Here is a 22,196-nt window from a genome sequence, read left to right on the forward strand (position 1 = left end):
GTTATCTCATTGTGGTTTAAATTTCATTTCCCTGGTAACTAATGATAGCAACCAACTTTTATATAGTTATTGGTCAACTATATGCTCCTTTGTGCAGTGCCCATTCAAGTTTTCTTTTTGTTAATTTTTAATTGGACAGTTTTAAGAATTACTTATATACTTTGAATACAAATCTTTTGTCACATAATTTCTTCTAGCCTGTGTTTTGCCTTTTTATTTCCTAATGATGTCTTTTGAAGAGCAGAAAGTTTTAATGATCTCTGATGTATTATTCTTTAACGACTGGTGCTTTTATTTGTTTATTTTCTAAGAAATCTTTGCCAATCCCAAATTTGCATGGATTTTCTTCTATGTTTTCTTCTAGAATTCTACAGTTTTAGTTTCGTATGTGCGCATCTACAGTCTACCTTAATCTTGTGGACAATGAAAGGTATTGTTTATGACTTATTTTTTCCAATATGGATATCCAGTTCCAGCACAATTTATCCAGAAAACTATCAGTTCTGCAATGGATTATGCCAGTGATTTTGGAAAGCTCAACTGACCTTACGTGTATCATATATGCAACCAATGGAGCCTATTTCTTCATTCCCTATCTTGTCTGATTAATCCTTCCTTGTGTTTATACAAAACCCACACTATCTTGATAACTGTGATTTTACAGTAAGCCTTGAAATCACGTAGTGTGAGACCTCTAACTTTATTCTTTTTCCCCAAAAGAGATCTAACTATTGTTGGACCTCGGTTTTCCAAATAAAAACTAGAGTAAGATTTTCAATTTCTACAAAAAAAATAAAAATAAATAAAGACAAAAAAAGAGAAAATGCTGGGAATTTATTGGGATTGTGTTGACTCTATAGATCAATTTGGAGAGAATAAGCATCAAAATAATATTGATTCTTCCATTCCATGAATGTGGTGTATTTCTCCATTTCCTTAGGTCTTGTTTCAGTTCATTAGGAATTTTTTTTTCAAGGTATATCTTGTGCATATATTATTAAACATTCATATTTTGATGTCATCAGAAATGGGGTTTTCCACATTTCCATTTCAAATTTTTACAGTTATTATACAAAAATGATTGATTTTACATTGTATTTTTATACAGAAATATGACTGATGTTGCATCCTATGCTATCACTAAATTATCTTATTAATTCAAGTAGGATTATCCACAAAAATAGCCATGTGATTTGAGAATAAAATTATTTTTACTTCTTTTCTGGTTTTTATGCATTTTATTTACTTTTCTTGTGTTAATGCAGTGGTAGAGACCTGCAGTATAATATTTGTGGAGGTTAAGAGTATTTTTTTAAAAGATTTTATTTATTTGAGAGAAAGAGAGAGAGGGTAAGCACAAGGGGTCGGGTAGGGGCAGAGGGAGAGGGAGAAGCAGACTTTGCGCTGAGCAGGGAGCCCAACATGGGGCTCAATCCCAGGACCCTGGGATCAAGACCTGAGCTGAAGGCAGATGCTTTACAAATTGAGCCACCCAGGTGCCCCAAGAGTGAGTATTTTTGTCCGACTCCCAATCTTAGAAGGAAAATGTTTAGTCAGCATATTATATAGCTTAGTACTCATTCCCTGTGCACATGAAATAATGTATAGTTTACAACTTTGGGTATAATGATCTATAAATGTCAATTAGTTTAATTTTCTTGATAGTATAGCTCAGATCTTCTAAAACATCAGTGATTTTTCTGGGTACATATTCTATCACTTATTCATAAATAGATGTTAAAATCTTCAGCTGTAATTATGGAACAGTCTATTTCTCCTGGCACTTTTGTATTTATTATTTTGCAGCTCTATTATTAGACACAAACACATATTTAGAATGGTTACATCTTTTTATAAATTCCTCTTTTATGATTTTTAAATGTCCTTCTTTAACTCACAACTTTTCTATGTCTTTAAGTCTACTTTGATAATAATACAATCATGTCAGCTTTCTTGTCTGCTGTTTGCATGTTGCACGTTGTGTTCCGCCATTCTTTTCCTTTCTGCTTCTTTGTGTCTTTGTATGTTATGTAACCTGTGCTTCTTGCGAATAGCAGGATGCATCTTATAAAGAACTTTTCTTTTTTTAAATCCTGTCCTGTGATTTCTGATAACTAACTGGGGTGTTAAATTCATTTACATTTAATGTAATTATTGGTATCATTGGGTTAAAATCTACAATCCTACTCTTTATTTTCTTTGTCCTTTCCATGTTTCTATTGTTCACATATTGCTCTTTTCCTATAATATTTTGAGTAAAATCAAGTACATTTTAATTCCTTTGATGTATCACTTTTAAAAAAACATTTTAGAAGTTTCTGTATGACTAAAACTGCAACTTTAACTTATTGATTCAGTTTAAAGACAATATTACATCACTTATATATCACATTTCACATTTCATAATTCTGAGGTCCCTATTCACTTACTTCACAAATGTTATAAATTTATAACCATATAATTCAAATTACTCCCATCATTTATGCCACTGTTGTGATATTTTAGTTCTAAATATATTATAAACCTTAACTTAATAATGTGATTACTTTTGCTTCAAATCAAGGATTGACAGATTTTTCCTTAAAGGGCTAGAGTGTAAATACGTTTAGGCTTATGAGCTATAGGATTGTTGTTACCACCACGCACTCACCTCTCCTACTGTAGCATGAAAGTAGCCATAGACAGTATGAACAAGTGCAGAAGGCTATATTCCAATTAATCTTTATTTACAAAAAAACAGTTGGCTGGTCTCCAAGCTATAGTTTGCTAACCATTGTTTGTATGGCTGTTTATTATGGAAATTAAAAGAAAAAAAAGAAACATAGTCTTTTATCTTTAACTACTTATTTCCTGGATCTGATCCTCCTCATTTCATTTTTTCCCAGCTTTACTGAGATATAATTGGTATACAAAAAAACTGCACACGATTAATATATGCAGTTTGGTAATTTTGGACATAGTATACCTTGTGTTACCATCACCACAACCCAGGCAATAAACACCCAATCACTTTCAAAAGTTTCTTTGTGTGAGCATGTTTGCGTGAGTACGTGTACGTGTGTTTGAGTGTATGTGTTAAGAGCCCAGAAATGAACTCCCTCACATGTGTCAACTGATCTTTGTCAAGAATACATTATAAGAAGATAGTCTCTTCAATAAATGGTGTTGAGAAAACTGGATATCCACATCCCGAAGAATGAAAATTGAACCCTTGTCTATCACCATACATAATGAACTCAAAATGGATTAAAGATTTAAATGTAAGGTCTGAAACCATAAAATTACTAGAGGAAACATAGGAGGAAAGACTCTATTTCTTTGTATAGATTCTGGTATCCACTGATAACTTTTCCTTTTATTAGGAAGAGTATCCTTTGGCATATTTTGTGGTACAGTTTTGCTAATTACTAATTCTCTAGCTTTCGTTGTTCAGAAAAATATAGTTGATGCTAATTTTTAAAGTATGTTTTCACTGGATATAAAATTATAAACTGACAGTATTTTAAAGAATTTTGAAGATTTAGAGATGTTTTTCCATTGTCTTTCAGCCCACACTGTTTCTAATGACAAGGTAACTGCCACGCATATCATCAGAATATCATTTTTTATTTTGTCTGCTTTGAAAATTTTCTCTGTCTGGTTTTCTGCAGTTCGATTAGTGTGTACCTAGGTGTGGTTTTCTCTTTATTTTTCTTGCTTTCTGTACCATGATATGCTTGGATCTGTAGGTTTGAAGAATTTTTTTTTTGTCCTATTCTCATTCTCTTCTTTTAGAACTTCAATCACATCCATTTTAGACCATTTTATATCATCCCCCCAAGTTCTTAATCTCTTTTCTTTAGTCTTCATTTCTTTTTCTATCAGATTGTATTAGCTCTTTCAATTTGTCTTCAATTTCACTGACCCCTCTGACTTTTCCAGTATGCTGTTAAGCCCATCCAGGTAATTTTTTCATTTCAATTATTGTACAGTTTTAGCTGCAGAAATTTGCATTTAGTTCTTTATTAGGGGGTTTTTTCCTCCTCTGCTGAAATTTCTTATTCATTTGCTCATAAATACAGCATTTATCTTTAAATATTAGAACATATTTTCCTTGAATACTTTGAAGTTATTAGTAATAGCTAGTTTTTGCTATACCCAATATTTAGGCTATCTCAGAGCTCCTTTTTAATAGACCACTGTTATTCTTAACTCAGAGTAACATTTTCCTATTTTCTTTACATGTCAATAATTTTCATTGTTTATTGAGCATTACAGTAATAAAGTATAATTGTTATTACTACACTATTAGTGATAAATATAACATTACATATTATATAACATTAAATATTACAGATAACTGGACTATGTTCTCTTCCTCTGAAGACTGTTGTGTTTATTCTACCGGGTAATTCAGTTACCTGCCAACCACCTGATACTTTTGTATGCTAGCTTTTTACATTTTATTGGGGTGAGATCAGTGGAGAACCTAGAGTGTTTCCCAAGTTAGAATCTTCTAACTTGGTGGGATTCGACTTCTAAATTCTACCTGCCCAGGAATCTTATCAGGGCTTGGTGTTCGGCTTTGTCAGGGAGTATCTAGACGAGGCCTTTCTCAAGCATGACCCTTTTCCTAAGGCTTAATCCTTCTGATATCTCACCAGGATGTCTGGAATTTTAAGGAGGTGTATATTATTTTGCTGAAATCCTAGCTTCCTCTGGCACTGCTTAAATTCTACTACCACTTTTCTACTCTGAACCCAAATAGAAAATGCTAAGCCTCATATAGTTTCACTTCGTCTCTGTAGCCCAATCCTCAGGTAAAGACTATAATAAACAGTAAAAAGGCTGATCCTACTCATTTTTACCAGGTCACTTTCAAGAGTTTAGCAAAGCTAAATCACAATGCTCAATGGCTTAAAAGATGTGATATATATATATATATATATATATATATATATATATATATACACACACACACACACGCACAAGGCAATATCCATCTTCTATAAAACAGAATAAAATGTCACCTTTGCAACAACATGGATGGACCTAGAGGGGATAGAGCTAAATGAAATAAGTCAGAGAAAGACAAATACCATATGATTTCCTTCATATGTAGAATTTAAGAAACAAAACAAACAAAAAGGGATAAACAAAAAACAGACTCTTAAATATACAGAACAAACTGGCGGTTGCCAGAGAAGAGGTGGGCAGGGGAATGAGTGAAATATGTTAAGAATGCAATAATTGTGATGAGCAATGAGAAATGAACAGAATTGTTGAATCATTAACTGTACACCTGCAACTAATATAACACTATATACTAATTATCCTTCATCTTACAAAAGTAGGAATTTTTAAAGACAAGGGTTATATAGTGTGTGTATTTTAAAGACATGGTACTATATGGCTAAGTATATGATACTGCTTAAATTAGAAATGAAAGAAAATTAGTATAAAGAAAAGAACTGACAAATATTCTAAAACATATAAACAGAGTCAAAAAGTGGCCCAAAACTTTAAAGTCTAATTTAAATAATGTGTTTAATTTAACCTGGATGAAAATTTACATATGAACTTTAAACTTTAAAAATTTTTCTTCTCCTATGGTTTCATTCAGTCCATCCATCCTTCCTTCCTTCCTTCCTTCCACAAGTGTTCATTAGTAGTACACACTGTTCTAGGAACTCCTCCAGGTGCTAGGGGGAGGACTTCTATTTATACTTTTACTTCTCTTCTCCCATCTCTTAAAATTTCACTTTATATTTGTATTCTCTATTGCTGCTTTTTGGGAAGGTTTCTAAACCAGATATTCCAGCTAACCTACTTATTCTTTGACTGTGTCTATTCTGGATATTTAGACTAGTCATTTACTTATTTATTTTAGCAATTACATTTTTTATATCCATTATCACCAAGTAGTTTTTCTTCACTGCTAGTTTTCTTCCTTCTATTTCTTATATCATCCCTGCTTTCTCTGAAGATGTTGTTTTGTGGTATTTAGCCTTGTTTCTTATTACTCTCATCATTGCACAATCGATTATTTTGTTTTCTTTCTTTCATAATAATTTTGTTTTTGATTGTGCATATTTTTTTTCCCATAAAAGTCCCATGTGCTATGATGAGTGCTGTGAAATGTGTAAACCTGGCGATTCACAGACCCGTACCCCTGGGGATAAAAATACATTATATATTTATTAAAATAAAAAATTAAAAAAAAAAGTCCCCTAACTACCTTGTCTGATATCGCCTATAAGGGTGAAATAGCCTAGTTGCTTGTTTGTGCACCTCCTGGGAGAGGGGAAGGGTGCTTCAGGACAGAGAGATTGTGCTTCGGCATCAGTCCCATAATTCTCTATCTTTCCATCCTGATCCTCCTTAGGGAATTTCTCTCCCCAGTATACCCAGTTTCCAATACCTCAATTCCAGATACTGTCTCTGGGGAGTCCTCTGTCAAAAAGGTCTGGGGAGGGAAAGGGGGGAAAGAAGAAATGCAGAAGCCAGCCATCTTGGCTGACTTTACCATTCTACACATTCTTCACAAGTCTACCCCTGCCAGGCTCTAGTTCTCTTTCTCAATTTTCCCTCTAGTGTTTCAAGTGAGAGTCTGCTTTTTTGCCCTATGATAATGTCAGGTAATAATCCATCTAAAATAATATATGAAGGAAGAAAAAAATAACACCTCCCCCCCACCAAAAATACAGTCTTCTCTCAGATTAGCTCCAAAATGTCACTGACTTCTACTCCAGCTTGATTGTCTCATCACTCATCTGCCTCTTGACCAGAGTTCAGGTGTGTATTGATTACTGACAATATTTCTGCAATCAGTCATCCTTCCTCCCCCACTTTTTTGGGTGGTATTTTCATTGTTATGTTACCAAGATAGAAAGCAGTAAGAGTTTGCTTACCTATGGCTAAATCCGAAAATCCATCTATGTTAAACTTGTTATGATCATACATACTATTTTGCTTTTAAAACACTGTTGCACTGATTAACTTAATTGGTATGCCTAAAATTATGTTTTATGGGAAGCAGGTATTCCATTCTACAGATAAAGGAGCCATGGCCATAGAGAGTTCAATGGCCTACACACAGTTGAACTGTTAGACTTTGTTAACATCTGTCAGGCAATGAAGAACTATCTTTATATAGTTACCAAGAAGGAAAGACAGCCACACTCACAATATATTATCCAGAAAGCTTTATGCAGACCATGAGACTTTATTTTCTTTGCTCCTTGCTATAATCTGATACAGTGATTTCTGACATAGTATGGCATTAATGATTATGGCAGGCTGTCTGCATGGACTGCCTGCATGGACCCCATAACAAAATACCACAACGTAGATGGCTTACACAACCAGCCATTTATTTTCTCACAGTTCTGGTGGATGGTACTCCAAGATTAAGGCACCAGCATAGCCAGTTTCTGGTGACTGCTCTCTTCCTAACTTACAGATGGCTATCTTCTCAGTGTGTTTGCACATGGCATGAAACAGCAAGGGAGCCAGGTCTTTGGTATCTCTTCTTATGGAGGTACTATAATACCATTATGAGGACTCTACCCCCATGACCTCATCTAAACCTACTGATTTCCCAAAGTCCTCACCTCCAAATACTATCACACTGGGGCAGTGTATATATATATATGGGGGAAGAGGAGATGCAACATATGAATTTTTGAGGGAAACAATTCAGTCTATGGCTCAAGTCACCCCTAGTTTGGGTCTTATATCCTGCTTCTAATTGCATGTAGATGTTTACCTATTTCTTTTCTGGTACCAAGATGTGATCAACTTACTCTCTCTAGGTTTGTCTCTCAGCTATGCTTTCCTTCTTTTACCAGGGCCAAATTTTCTGACTTCAATGTTCAACTCTTTCAAATCTACTTTAATTTTACTAAATTCAGTTAATTTCCATTCTTATCAAATTCTTTACACCCTAAAGAAAAAAAACAAAACAAATTTAGCTTGAACTTTCTCTCTCTGGTCTACTAGACCAGATAGTGTGTTATAGTAAATAATGATATGTGTCATTCAGAAATTAGTGCGTCAGATGAGAAGCACAACTTTCTTAGTTTGTCTACATTTTAAACTATCTGTGATAAATGAAATGTAAGTGCATGAAATCTATCTTAAATTGCTCTTTTGCATTGCCATGTTTTATTTTGGTGTCCAACAATAGACTTTTGATGACCACACTGCTTTGAATCTTTCATTGGAGGAATTACATGATTTTATAATGAAGAAAATAAGTAATGAGAGAATTTAAGGAAGCATCAAACTTCTACATCAAATACAGCAAAAATTTTAATTGAAGTTTTTCCTTAAATATAATGTGAAATATAGACTACTCGTGAAGTGTTTACTAGAGGAAAAAAATAAAATTTGTCTAAAATATTGTGTAAATTAGATCCTAGACTAATTTTGGTACAATTTTTGCTTACTGATAGTGTTGACTTCCTTACTTAGTATTCACATTTTTATTTCTACTTTTTCAGATTCATCATAGACTCACCTACATTTTACCTAGCTTAATTATTAAAAAATTCCCTTAGCACCACTAATAAAAGAGTCACTGAAGTGTGTCAAGAAGAGCTTGAATTTACAATTAGAAGACATACATTTTATTTTTGGCTTCCTGAGCCTTTGTCAGCCAAATCTGTCAAAGGAGGGTGATACCACTGCTTTCACACAATTCTCAGGATTGTTTGAGATGAAAAAGATATAAGTGGAATCAATTTACACACTGTAGAATGCTACACATTAAGAGTTGTTAGAATATATGATGCATTTTCTGCTCTTTAAAAAATAGCTAAATCTCATAATCTGGCAGAAACATTGGGATCTACTAGTTTATCTATTATGATAAATAAAACTTTAATAAATTTAATAAAATTGTGCCCTGAAAAATAATTGATTTTACATGCAAGTTTTTTGCCTTTTAGAATTATTGCAGGAATTTTTAAAAAATATTTATTTGTTTATTTAAGAGAGAAATATATAGAGAGAGACAAAGAGTGAGCGCACATGGGCGCAGGGGGAGGAGTGGTGTGGGAAGGAGGAGAGAAATTTCAAGCAGACTAGCACCAAGGAGCCAGAGGTGGGGTTTGGTCTCATGACCCTGGGATTATGACCTGAGCCAAAACCAAGTTGGACACTTAACTGACTGAGCCACCCAGGTGCCCCAGCTTATCATAGGAAATTGTACTAGATATTTTTCCAATTTCATTTGCTCTTACTTCTGATAGTTGTTGATGATTTATCCATAATCTTATGTTGCTCATTTTTAGATATTCATAAGAAATTAAGTATCTGGCTGAATAAAACAAACATATGCATTGCCAGAGAATAAAATATGTTTTCATTTGGATGGTATATAATTCAATCTGACATTAGGAAACAAGAATAAAATATTTTGATATTTTAATGTGGAGTCAAATCTGATTTGGTTGTTATTCCCTTCTCTTCATTCTCTAAAACTAAGCAAAGCTAGAGTCATCCAACAGTATTTTCTCCTGTCTCAGGCAACATTATAGCTCCCAGTCAACCTGAATTTCTTTGTGTTCACTGAGTGATAACATGTACTCCCTTTCACAAAACTGTCTCATCTTTGCCTTATTTGTTCTCTAGAATCAAACTTTAGTTCTGTGTCTGATCGGCTGTTGCTGAACATGGATAAAATAGTAGTAGTAATATGTAAGTCTGAATATTATAATATATCAAAAGGAAAACTATGCATAATCCTAGTACAAATATTTCCAAACTAGAGGTAAAAATAACAATCACAGGCAAATTTTTGCTTGGTAAAACCCTATTTGCCATGTTTATTGAAATATATTAAATTGAAGGATTTCTTTAAATATTGCCATAGATAAATCAGTTAGTTACCTTTATATGTAGGCTCTTAAAAAAAAAAAAATACTCCTTGTGGCATAAAATGCTGGTATTTGTGGCAGAGAGACCCTAAACTGACGTCCAGTGATTCCTACCTCTGGTTTTCATGTCTTTGTGTGTAATTCTTTCCTAATGAAAGTGGGAAGAAACTGATGGGATGTCACTTTGGTAATTATGCTACAATATAAGGATTCCATCTTAGCTGACCTGAGCTAGAGACTCTTCTTGCTGGCCTGATGATGTAGACATCCATGATGGGAAGCCCACATGACCGAGAACTACGAGTGATCTCTAGGACATGCAGGTATCTTCTAGGACATGAAAGTGGCCTCAGCCAACAATGAGTAAAACACTTGGGTCCTCTATCATGCAACCATAAGGAAATTAATTCTTTCAATAACCTTAATAAGTTTGGACATGATTCAACTTCCTGTCTGAAGGTGAGCCTCCAGATAAGAATATTCAGCCAACACTTTGATCACAGCCTTGTGAGACCCAGAACAGAGGATCTAGCTAAGCCATGTCTGGACTTCTGGCACAGAAATTGTGAGATTATAAATGTGTGCTGTTTCAAGATGCTCAGTTTGTAGTAATGGGTTAGTCAGCAGTAAGTAACACAGTACTCTCAATTCCATTGCTCATCAATAGACTATCTTAGGAAGTCTCTGATTCCACATATTATTCTTGTCTTTCAAATTATTCTAAGACCCAAATGGCCATGGTTCCTGAAAAGCTGCCTATCAGTAATGGTGTTAAATGTTACAGTGATGAAACCTAGATTTTCCTTGAAAATCTCCATTTAATTTTATTGAAATATTTTCAATTAAAACAATTTAAAATATATATGGGCAAGTGCGATATAATCTTAGAATAAAATCTGTACCCCATAGCCTTTATTGCAGATACACCAAGAGGACTGAGTTGTCTCCAACAAAACACAAGCAGAAAGGGTATCTAAAAAGTCCTACTTTTAAGAGAAGTTTCCTTAAAAAGAGGTAATTCACTGGAATATAGAGGTAAAGCTGGGACTTCAGTAGCCATAAGGTATGCCATCTATGGATGATGACTGAACCGTAAGATGGAAGAAACCTGAATCCCTGAAGACTTTGTGGAAGAGACATTATGTTAGTTTCCAAAATGAAACTTCAAGGTTTAACCTGAGCGTAAGAATTTTCTATCTTGCTCAAATCATGTTTACTTGGAGTTTTACTGATACTTTCAGACACTTGAACAGTAACAACATATATAATTAATTTGTGAATTATAACATACTCTACTATTACAATCTACACATCTCTAGTTGGCTGAGGGGCAAGGTCCAAAATGACCCTAGTAAAGGCATACACAAGGGTCACCATAATCTAGTAGAAGAATATACAAAGGGCTAGTATTTGAGAATAAAGTCATATGTGAACAAAAGCAGAGAGTTTTGAAAATATGTAATGATTTGGTGGCAGGCATCATGATCTAATTTGACTAGAGTTTGGAGTAACTGGTAGGATTGAAGGAGAGATGATTCTATATATTCTATTTGGGATATTAATGAGTGGTTTGAAAACTCATGACAATGAATTTATATGCCTATAGGCCATGAAGATCAACATTTTCCATTAAGAGTAAGACACACTTTCCAGGAAAATAAAGTCCCACAGTATGGAAGAAAGTATGGACAGTATGGACTGAAAGGAAAAGAGGAGGAATATTCAGGTATCAGAGAAAAGGTTACTATAATATCCCAGATAAGAGAATATAAGGCATTACAAGTACAGTAGGGGTAAAAATAAAATGATAGCTTCAAAATACCAAACAGATATAAAACTGATAAGACTTAGAAACTTATATGATGGTGAAAGATTTCTGGGAGAGAGTATTTATTGTTCTATTTTCAGTATCCTCCCTAGTACCTGGTAATAGTTGTTATGCAGTAAGTAATTGTTAAATATTTTCCAGATTGCAAAACTTTTATCAGTAAGGAGATAATACATACAAGTTGTATTACGTTCAATTATATTTTGTAGTTATGCAATAAAAATTCATATAGAGTATATATCCACTGTTACCTGTTAGAGAAGACAACATTCCTTTAGTAAGTTTCATTTAAAAGAATCTAAAATTGTCTCCATTGATCAAATTCTTAAATGGTTTATAAGTCTAAATTTTATACAACTGTGTATATATACTTCCTGGAACTTATAAATACTCTCCATAGAAAAATGTGATAAATGGTGTTTGGGTTTCTACCATTGTTCACAAAGCTTACTTAAACCATAAAACAAACAAACAAAATTATGCTTATCTTTACCATAACAGTATTAGTAAATAAAAGAAATGAAAATATACTATATTTTGTGGTATTATGGTTAATATTTTCTAACACAGACAGTGCGCTACAAGCTAGGCTATTCACTTCCCAAAATATCTTTGCTTACCTTCTTTTTCCTTTATACAAAAATATTCTCACACCCTGACTTCTCAGTAAACACAGCCTCACTCACCTATCTCCATACTCCCACACATATCACACACACAATGCTATAACTGGGAAAAGAGGTGTGAATTTTTTAGCTTTCCTGGGAGCTAAAGTAAATATAAATGTGAGGGCTGCCACTGACTTTTTGTTCAATTCTGAACATTTTGACACATAGTGAGATCAAGTTCACTTTTGGGTAACTGTATAACATTCATGACTAGTGGAAAAGTGATCTTGAACTTGGTAAAATATTTATAATAATAAAAATAAAATTTTCTTAATTTGGCTGTCAGAAAGTAAACAGAATTGTCTTCAAAGATCTGTTTTGTGGATAAAGAATATGTCTCCTTGAATATATCCTATTACTTAGTTCCCTTCAGTATAGCTTTAAAGGGTTTTGAATTGCAGGAAATTCATAGGATTACTAACTGTGATATGTTTTTAATAGAAGAAATGTGTTTTTGAAGTTTCTTCCAATGATTCTATGGAATCATTGATTTCTTTATACAATGAACCCTTGAACAACAGAGATTTGAACTTCATGGGTCTACTTACACATGGAGGTTTCTGTTTTTTGGTTTTTGTTTTTTTAATTTTTTGTTTTTGTTTTACAGCACAGTACTATAAATGTATTTTCTCTTATGATTTTCTTAATAACATTTTCTTTTCTCTAGCTTACCTTATTATAAAAATTTGGTATATAATACATATAACATATAATACATATAACATGCAAAATATGTGTTAAGACTATGTCATCAGTAAGCCTTCTGGTCAACAGTAGGCTATTAGTAAAGTTTTGAGGAAGTTAAAAGCTATATGAAAATTTTTGACCATCTTGGAGGTTGATGCTCCAAACTCCTGTATTGTTCAAGGGTCAAATGTATATTTTCCCGGATTATACAATACTTGGAACACAATTATTTTGTCTTTTCTTCAAAACTATATTAGACTATATGTGGAAATATTGAAATGATGAGGCTGACATGAAGACAGAAAAATACACACTAGAAACAAATCAATTCATGGGGCTATTTCCTCTCCCTTTGTGGGGCAACCCCTAACAGGTTTATTCCTTTCTGGAGCTATCAAAATCTACTTACTACACTCCATGGACCTTGAATGGAAATTAGCTTATCTTCTAGTTCAGAAAATAGGATTTGGGTCACATAACAGAGAACAAATGAAAATCTTACAGAGTCAGCATGACTTAAAGTAGACTAAATTTAGAAAACAATGTCAGGAATAACAAAGAAATTAGGATGTATATAAGTCCCAAAAGTTTGAAGGAAGGGATGTAGTTAATTTTATAGAGTATTTTTGTTTTGGGTGTTAATGAAAAAAAAAAAAAAAAAAGAAAAGGTCAACTGTTTCTACCAATAAGTAGAAAACAACTACCTTTGAAAGATTCTTATTGTTTGGGGACAGTAATAGGTAATCAAACAGTGAAAGTACATCATGCCATTTAACTTAATCCACAGAGGGGCACCTCGGTGGCTCAGTGAGTTCAAGCCTCTTCCTTCAGCTCAGGTCATGATCCCAGGGTCCTGGGATTGAGCCCTGCATTGGGCTTTCTGCTCAGCAGCGAGCCTGCTGCCCCCTACCCCCCACCTTCCTCTCTGCCTACTTGTGATCTCTCTCTCTCTCTCCGTCAAATAAATAATAAAGTCTTAAAAAATAAAATAAAATCTTTAAAAAAATTACTCCACAGAATAATAAATTACATTCTCTTTCCCTTGTAAATATTTCTAGGGATAAAAATTAGCAGTGAGATCTCCCTGTAAGTAGTATGGTCCTAGGGACTTCTGGTTTTGTTTGACGAGTTCACTTTAAGAATCAAAGTAGAAATCTTTAAGTCCAACTGAATGCTGAAAAAAGGGATTGCAAAATCAAGAGGTGGTAAGATCCAGCAGAAGGGACAGCTTCATATTGGTTCATCCACTACATTTTATCTACCTACTATCACATTTCAAGAAGCCAAAATATCTCAAGGTGATTCATGTTTAGAAAATTTTCTTACAAGTAAGAACTTATGAATAAAAATATATATTACTAAGGAACATGTTTTAATTAAATCTGAAACACTTTAATGGTAATATTTACACTTGCTTTTCAGATAATATACAATGTCCAGTTTCTTCTTTTACTAGCATGAACACTCCAACTATTAAAATTAACTTTACCAGGACAAAATAATCCTGAAAAGGAATAAAAGGAATATATCCTTTTAATGTATGTCTAAACCCCAGCTCAAAATATAAAATAATTTATATAATCACCTAAGATTTAATACAGACAATATTTCTTTTAATATACGCTCAGATAATGACATCAAAACGTATTGATTGATACTTCTTTCTAATTTATTATATGCCAGATACAACTTTATTGCTTTTCCTTTGAATATCTGTTAACCAAAGGTAAGCCAAGGACAAAATTGAGTTCCACCACACATACAGAGGTAGTAAATAAATAGGAAGAAGAAAAATACCCTTTCTACTGTTAAGAAAACCAAAGCAGGTATTGGTTAACAAGCACTTTTAGACTTGCAGAAGAAAATATGTATTAATATTTGCAATTTGATCTAAAAAAGCTGGTTAAGATTTGTCACTTTATTAAACACTCAAAATAACCAACCTCTTCACCAAATCTTGAATTCACATAAACTACTAATTTCATAAGCACATAAACTGCAACTGCTAAAATAAATTTGCCTCTGAAAGAAATAAATAGCTCTAACTCTAGCAGACAAGTTACTCATAGTATGTTCCATGGATTTGCAAAACACATTGACTTAGCCTAAAATCCCTTCATCAAAAATATATACAAGGTGAAATATTTAGAATCTTACCTGTAACAAGAAAGCTGCATCTCCCAGCTCCAGCTTCATTTATGATGCTACAATTATAAACCCCATAGTTCTCATTGGAAAGACTCTTCACTGGGTATTCTGTGTACTCTTGAGAGTCAAACTGACCCGTCCGTAATAATTTATTGCCTAAGCGCCACTCATAGGTCAGCACCCGTATCGGATAGGCTCTCAGAACCCGGCAGCTCATAGTAATACTTCGATCTTGTCCTTGCCGGATCTCCAGGAACGCTGGTTCCACAGCAGGAGGATCTGTAGAAGACATGTTAAAACAGACGGAACACGTGGTTTGCAATAAGCCAGGAGCTATTATTATTGTGAGAAGCTATTTTTAAGAGCACATCTAGCAACAGGGAAGGAGTCAGAGGTGGGTGGAGAACAAACCAGGAACTTCAGCTTGGGATGGGAAATGGGAAACATCATTTACGGACTGTGGGCAGTGAATGAGATTCATTGCTTTGAAAAGCATTTGCAGGTGAAAGTAGCAGAGTTCATTTTTCCTTTCTTGTTACTTCCCAGAACAAATATCATGACTATGTTTGGTTTATATTGTCAGCAACCAGTTGATGTTCTTGCTGTAAAACACAGAATCTTCAAACTAGCATAAGACTTTGAAACAGATAAAGCCATGGGTTCAAGTCGGTGAATTCTAATTATTCCTAGTTTGGCTTCTGAGTATCCGTTATTTAACAGAATAGGTAGCACAAATAAGTAATTTACTTTCTAAATTATTTTGTCTGAACTGCTTTGACTAAAAGTCATAATATTCATGTGTCTTAAGCAAACACTGCAAATTATACCACAGGTGGACATGGTTTCTAACTCACTGCAATGATTCACTTACATGTTTTAATTGTGATTGTTTTCTGTATAATAAAAACTTGCTACATCAGGTACCTAACTTTTTTGTATTTGACAGAAAGATTTCTATAAAGTGTTACATACTTCTCTCATTATGTACAATATGCAAAATATAATCCTTTTCTTAATGACTCCCAGTAGTTAAATAACAATTACTTCCTTGACACTAATGTTGGTGTTCATTTAATCAAATAAGCTAGGAAACTACTCAGGATTGCACTGCACAGCAAAATTGCATCCTTGACTAGATGTGTATGACATCCTCTTGAGTTGTGCAGTATAAAAACCATACAACTCTACTTGGCATCCCTTCCATCAAGATGCTAAAAGGTTTTAGGACAGCCACACCAAATGTGCCCTCCAATATTCTTTACATGTTATCCTATCTACTTTCTATACTATTGCTGTCCTTTCTCATTGCCAATCTGTTGACTGGCTCTTCTTGATTCTTTCAATAAAAATGTTTAAACTATCTTACTAAATTTCATTTTACTCATAAATTCAATTTTTGAGCTCTTCCTTTGCAAGTGTTAAGAATTTTTTAAAAATAAATGAGAAAAAAAATTCTTGTCTGCATGTAATTTATGAGGCATGCAATATGCCTAATACAATAGGCAGATATTTAAATTGCTGATTTACAAAACTGAAAGACAACAATTCTCGGGTTGAAAGTAGAGAAGTGAATAACACTATGAGGACTGACCACGCAAGGCATCTCAAGGAATGTGATACTTGAGCTTTACCTTCCAGCATATATAGGAAATGGTCAGGTGGGTAAGTAGTAAGAGGGAACATCCCAGGTAAGGAGATTAATATGCTCAAAGGTAAAAAGAAGATAGAGAGGAGGGGGCATTCAGAGAAGTATAAATTAATTAGCATAGCTGGTACACAAAAGGTGCATGAGAGCTCGGGAAGAAATAAAGATGGGAAGAAAGAGAGTCTATTCAAGGATTCTTGAATGTCACGTCATGGAGTATAGGTTTTATTCTGTTGGTATTGACAATCATTAATTTTTTTCTATTGTATCTCATAATCCCCTTCATTTTATTTCATCCATCCCCTACCCCTTTTTCTGTTACCTCTCTGTTTCCTGCATCCATGAGAAGTCTTTTTCTGTTTTGCCTGTTTTGTCAGATTCCACATGTAAATGAAATCATATGGTATTTGTCTTTGACTTATTTCACTTAGTATAATACCTTCTAAGTCCATCTAATTTTTTTTTTAATGAAGGCTTTATTGACTAAACCAATCTTTTAGAAAGAATATTATGGCATATAGGAGGAGTACAGACCTCAAAGGGAAGAGTCTGGTCACAGAGAAATTGAGAACATCATTGTTAAGAGACTGAACTAAGGCAATGTCAGTGAAACCACAAATGATGTTTTAGATAGTGAGGTAAATAATGGTGTCAGTGATGAAGATGGGGAAAGAAGGAGAGGTAGTTTAGGGTACAGTAGATGTGTTGAACTTGTGCACCTGCTATTCACACAGTAGGGATATCTAGTTGGCAAGTATTTCTTCATTTACAAATATACAGGGTATTTTTTATTATCTCTTCTTTCTGATTTTTTAATTTAATCGTGGTTAGAGAAGAAAATAGACCATATGCTTTCAATCATCTGAAATTTGTTGAAACATGATTTATAGTCCAATATATAATTGATTTTTGTTCTATGTATGCTTGCAAAGAAGGAATAGTCTGCGATTTAGGGACGTGATGTGATGTCGGATCAAGTCTGACAAATGAGTTATCCAAATCATCTATGCAGTTGTTGGGTTTTTACCCTTTATTCTACTTGGATTAATTTAGAAGGATGGTGGTTAAACACTTCCAAAAGGATAGTAGTTTAAAAAAAATTCTTATAGTTATGTCTCTTTTTTGATTTACATATTTTGAGGTTACACTAGTAAGTACATACACATTTAAAATTTCTTTATTTTATTGGTAAATTGAAGTTTTTAACAATTTTGCAATTTATTATTTAAAACTCGATTTTTTCTGAATTAATATAGTTACCCTGACATTCACTTAGTAGTTGCATGTTATGTCTTTTCCAACCTTTTAAAGTGCTACTATCCTTATACTTTACAAGCATCTCTTTTAAACAACATGTGGTTATAATTTTTTTTTTCCCAAGAAAGTCTGGAAATCTTTTTATTTTACTGAGAGCATTTAATACTTTATTTACATTTACTATGACTATTGATATCTTTGAGTACAAATGTACCTTCTGTTTTGCACTTTTTATTTTTTTTGTGATCTTTTTTCTTTGTCTTCTTTCAGATTTATGGATTGAATGATTATTCCAACTCTTTTCCTGCCACTAACTTTAATTCTCTTTTCTTCTCTTAAAACATATTGGGCATTACTATAATGTTATACCCGCACAATTTTTTAGAATTGTCCAGATATATGCTGACTCATTTCCCTTTAAATCCTTCTTTCACTACAGACCATACAAATACACTATCACTTTTCAAATATTATCTAAAGTATATCATTTAGAATTATCTTTAGTGACCTTTCTGATCTTGATTTTCTGAAAATATGTATTTTAACCTTATTCTTAAAAGATGCTTTCCTTGTACATAGGATTAGAGGTTGGCAGTTATTTTCTTTCAGTATGTTAGGACACCATTCTACCATCTTTAGATGGCCATTACTGCTGTAGGGAAGTAAGCTCAAATTTTCACACTTTGAAGTCACTGAGCTTTTTTTCTACAGCTACTTTCAAATGTTTTTACCTTTGATGTTATACAGCTTCAATATAATATTTTTAAGTAGAGATTTCTTTGTACTTAACAGTTTGTGATTTGCTGGATTTTAAGACTTGTTGATTTAAGTATGATGTCTTTCATCTAAGAAATTTCTGGAAAATCTCACCATTAACTCTTAAATAATATCTGTGCTCTTTTCTTTCTATCCTCACTTGAGCATCTTTTGCATTCTCTCTTTTATGCCTTTTATACTCTCTTCCAACTTTTCCATTTCTTGCTTTTCCTGTATTGTATTATGAATAAATTCTTCTGAGCATGCTAAACCCATCCACTGTGTTTTTAATGACAAGAACAAAGCTTTCATTTATAAGTATGCTGCATAGTTCTTTTGTATACCTGTTATGCCATTACTTTCATACTTTCTCATTACCTGCAAACATAGTAAGGTTTGTCTCTTATTTCTTTAAACAAAGTGATTGTTTTATACTGTCGGATATTTCCAATTATGATTTTAAGGATGTTTTTCTGTTGGCCTTCCCTCAGGGTAATTTGTCTCTGTGTATTCTTGGTTAATTTTGATTATGTGCTATTCATTGGTCTTTAAAAATACTTATGTTCTTTAAAAATATATTTTTAAAAATAAATTCTTTAATACCTAAGATGTTTGTTGTTTTTTTTTTTTTCCTCTAGAGAGATTTGTGTCTACAGGCAGCTACTGACATCAATGTCTAGGATCACATTAATCTAAGTTCCTGGCTTAAGGTTTTACTTTAATCATCAAATATGAATTTGAGTTAAAAATCTGGATAAGAGGCAGTTTGTGATTATAATGTAAAGTAAGTATTCCCATATCATCTCTACTTTGCTCACTTCAAAGGCAAGTTTCTTAGAAGTAGGAATGTGTAGACTGGGTTTATTTCTACTTTACCCTTCTCCTATGGATAACAGTCTTTTGAGTTCCCACTTCTATGGGTAGAATTTACCCCAGGAAATACTCTGGGTTTGGAATTTTGTACCCCTTGGCCAGAAATGCCATCACAACTGAAGCTCAAATTCACCCTTGTCAGCAAATGCTCTCAGGGCAAAATCAGCCTCATTGTCTGGCTTTCTTATAAATTTGACATCGTATTTTTAAAATAAACATTTTAATGTTTTTTTTTAATTTTTTTAAAATTTTTTATTTATTTTCAGCATAACAGTATTCATTGTTTTTTCACCACACCCAGTGCTCCATGCAATCTGTGCCCTCCCTAATACCCACCACCTGGTTCCCCCAACCTCGCACCCCCCCGCCCCTTCAAAACCCTCAGGTTGTTTTTCAGATTCCATAGTCTCTCATGGTTCACCTCCCCTTCCAATTTCCCTCAACTCCCTTCTCCTCTCCATCTACCCTTGTCCTCTATATTATTTGTTAATGCTTTTAATCATATTTTTAGTAACTTCCTAGCACCTTTGATTGTTTGCATTGGAAAGATGATGTAGAATATTTTGTCTAATATATGCCCAGAATCACACCTGTCTCTGATAAACAAGTGGAAATACAGATATAAAGCTCGAAATGGAGGCCTGACTGCAGGATATGGTTTTGTTAAGATAGCTCAGAGCGAGTATAAACAAAGACACGTAAAATACCAAATTTGGATTTACTCCTGAATATAGTCACTTATGGGGTTAGAGGAAAAGAAAAGCTACTACAGGAGAATCAATATAAATATGCAGAGAGATATGTGGATCCAGAGAGTTGTATCACAAAACTAAAATATTTGAATGCTTTAAGGAAATGAAGTAATAAAATGTGCCAAATGTTAACAATACACAACTTTAGATTGAAAAAATATATATATAGACAAGTTTAATATCATAAATGATTATAGCAAAAGTATTTTCTATTTAGTATATACAATGTGTGTTGTAGATTTTTGGCATGTGAAGGGATGGCTGAATAGTAGAGATCAGGAATGATACCTCTTTGTTCAAAAATATTGTCTATGATCAGAAAAGAAACTTATCTATTAATTCTATCTTCAAAATATATCGGGAGTTTATACATTTCTCTCAATCTCCACTGCCACTATTAACTCTCATATGGACTACTTTGAATGTCCTGCAATAGCCTTCTACCAGGCCAATGTGCTTCTTTTTTTGACCTCCTATTTCTCAGATACTGGCCACATATTCTCTTACAAGAGAAATCACCTCTTGTTATTCTCCTATTTAGAACACTTTATTGACTCACCTCTGCTTATTAATCAGGCCTACAAGGTCCTGCATGTTCTGACTCTGGCCATATTCTCAACCATCCTTATCTTAATTATTCTGTTTCAGAAACATAGGCTTTCTTTTTTTTTTTTTTTTTAAAGATTTTATTTATTTGACAGAGAATACAAGGAGGCAGAGAGGCAGGCAGAGAGAGAGGGGGAAGCAGGCTCCCCGCTGAGCAGAGCGCCCAATGTGGGGCTCGATCCCGGGACCCCAAGATCATGACCTGAGCCGAAGGCAGAGGCCTAACCCACTGAGCCACTCAGGCGCCCCAGGCTTTCTTCCTATTTCTGCATGAGAAGCCCTTTCTGGATTCTAGACTTTCTTCCCCAAATGTTCTTTCCTTCACTTTTTCCATGGCTGCATTATTCTCATTGTTTGTATTTTACCTCTTTAGAAAGCCTACCCTGGACTAACAATTAGTAATGCATCTCTCCTACTATTAATAATAATTAATTATTGCTTAGCAACATTATTTGTTCATATCTAGTTCATGTAAGTTCCATTATAAAGGGACTTAAAACTCCCTTCATCGCACATCCTCTGTATCCTCTGTATATGAGGATTATAGCTAGTGCCAGATCATTACTGAATGCATTAAAAAAAGAAAAGAACAAATGAATGATGTAAAAGAGTAAAGATGTCTACAAGATCTTCAATATTCCTTCCATCAAGACCTGGGTTCTATGTCTACTCTATGGATTCTGTGTTTACTTTGACCAATAAAATAGATCAAAACTAATGCTCCATCATTTTCTAGGCTCAGGCCACAGCAGACTGGTTGTTTCACCTTCTATGTCTTAAAATACTTATTCTGGGAGCCCAGACCCATGAAATAAGTCCAACTACCTTACTAAAGAAACCGTCTCAAGAGGCCCTGAGATTATACTGAGAAGGAAAGGGCAGAGTTAAGGTCAGCCTTCCAGCCATCCCCACCAAGGTTCCAGACAGGTGAGGTCATTTCAACCTTCCAGCCCAGACTAGCCGTCTGCAAAACACCACCAAGTGACCCAGATAATAGCACATGAAACAGAGAAAGAGCCCAGGCAGGCTCTCTTCAAATTCTTGACTCTGTAGGGAGTAGATAATTAGATATAAAGAAGTGTGATTATTTTAATCTCCTAGGTATCAAGAGTAGTT

The 22,196-nt window shown here is 33.8% G+C and overlaps 1 protein-coding gene across 1 annotated transcript in view; it reads right to left on the reverse strand.

The window, feature by feature from the left end:
* MDGA2 (MAM domain containing glycosylphosphatidylinositol anchor 2) overlaps window positions 1-22,196 on the reverse strand; it is an 857,254-nt gene that overhangs the window by 109,539 nt on the left and 725,519 nt on the right. Inside the window, exon 9 of the mRNA XM_080808952.1 lies at window positions 15,201-15,470. Within this exon, the coding sequence (XP_080665078.1) occupies window positions 15,201-15,470 (270 nt within the window). The remainder of the gene's footprint in view (window positions 1-15,200; window positions 15,471-22,196) is intronic.

Source organism: Martes martes (genome assembly GCF_963455335.1).
Source record: "Martes martes genome assembly, chromosome: 7".
Taxonomy (NCBI): Eukaryota; Metazoa; Chordata; class Mammalia; order Carnivora; family Mustelidae; genus Martes; species Martes martes.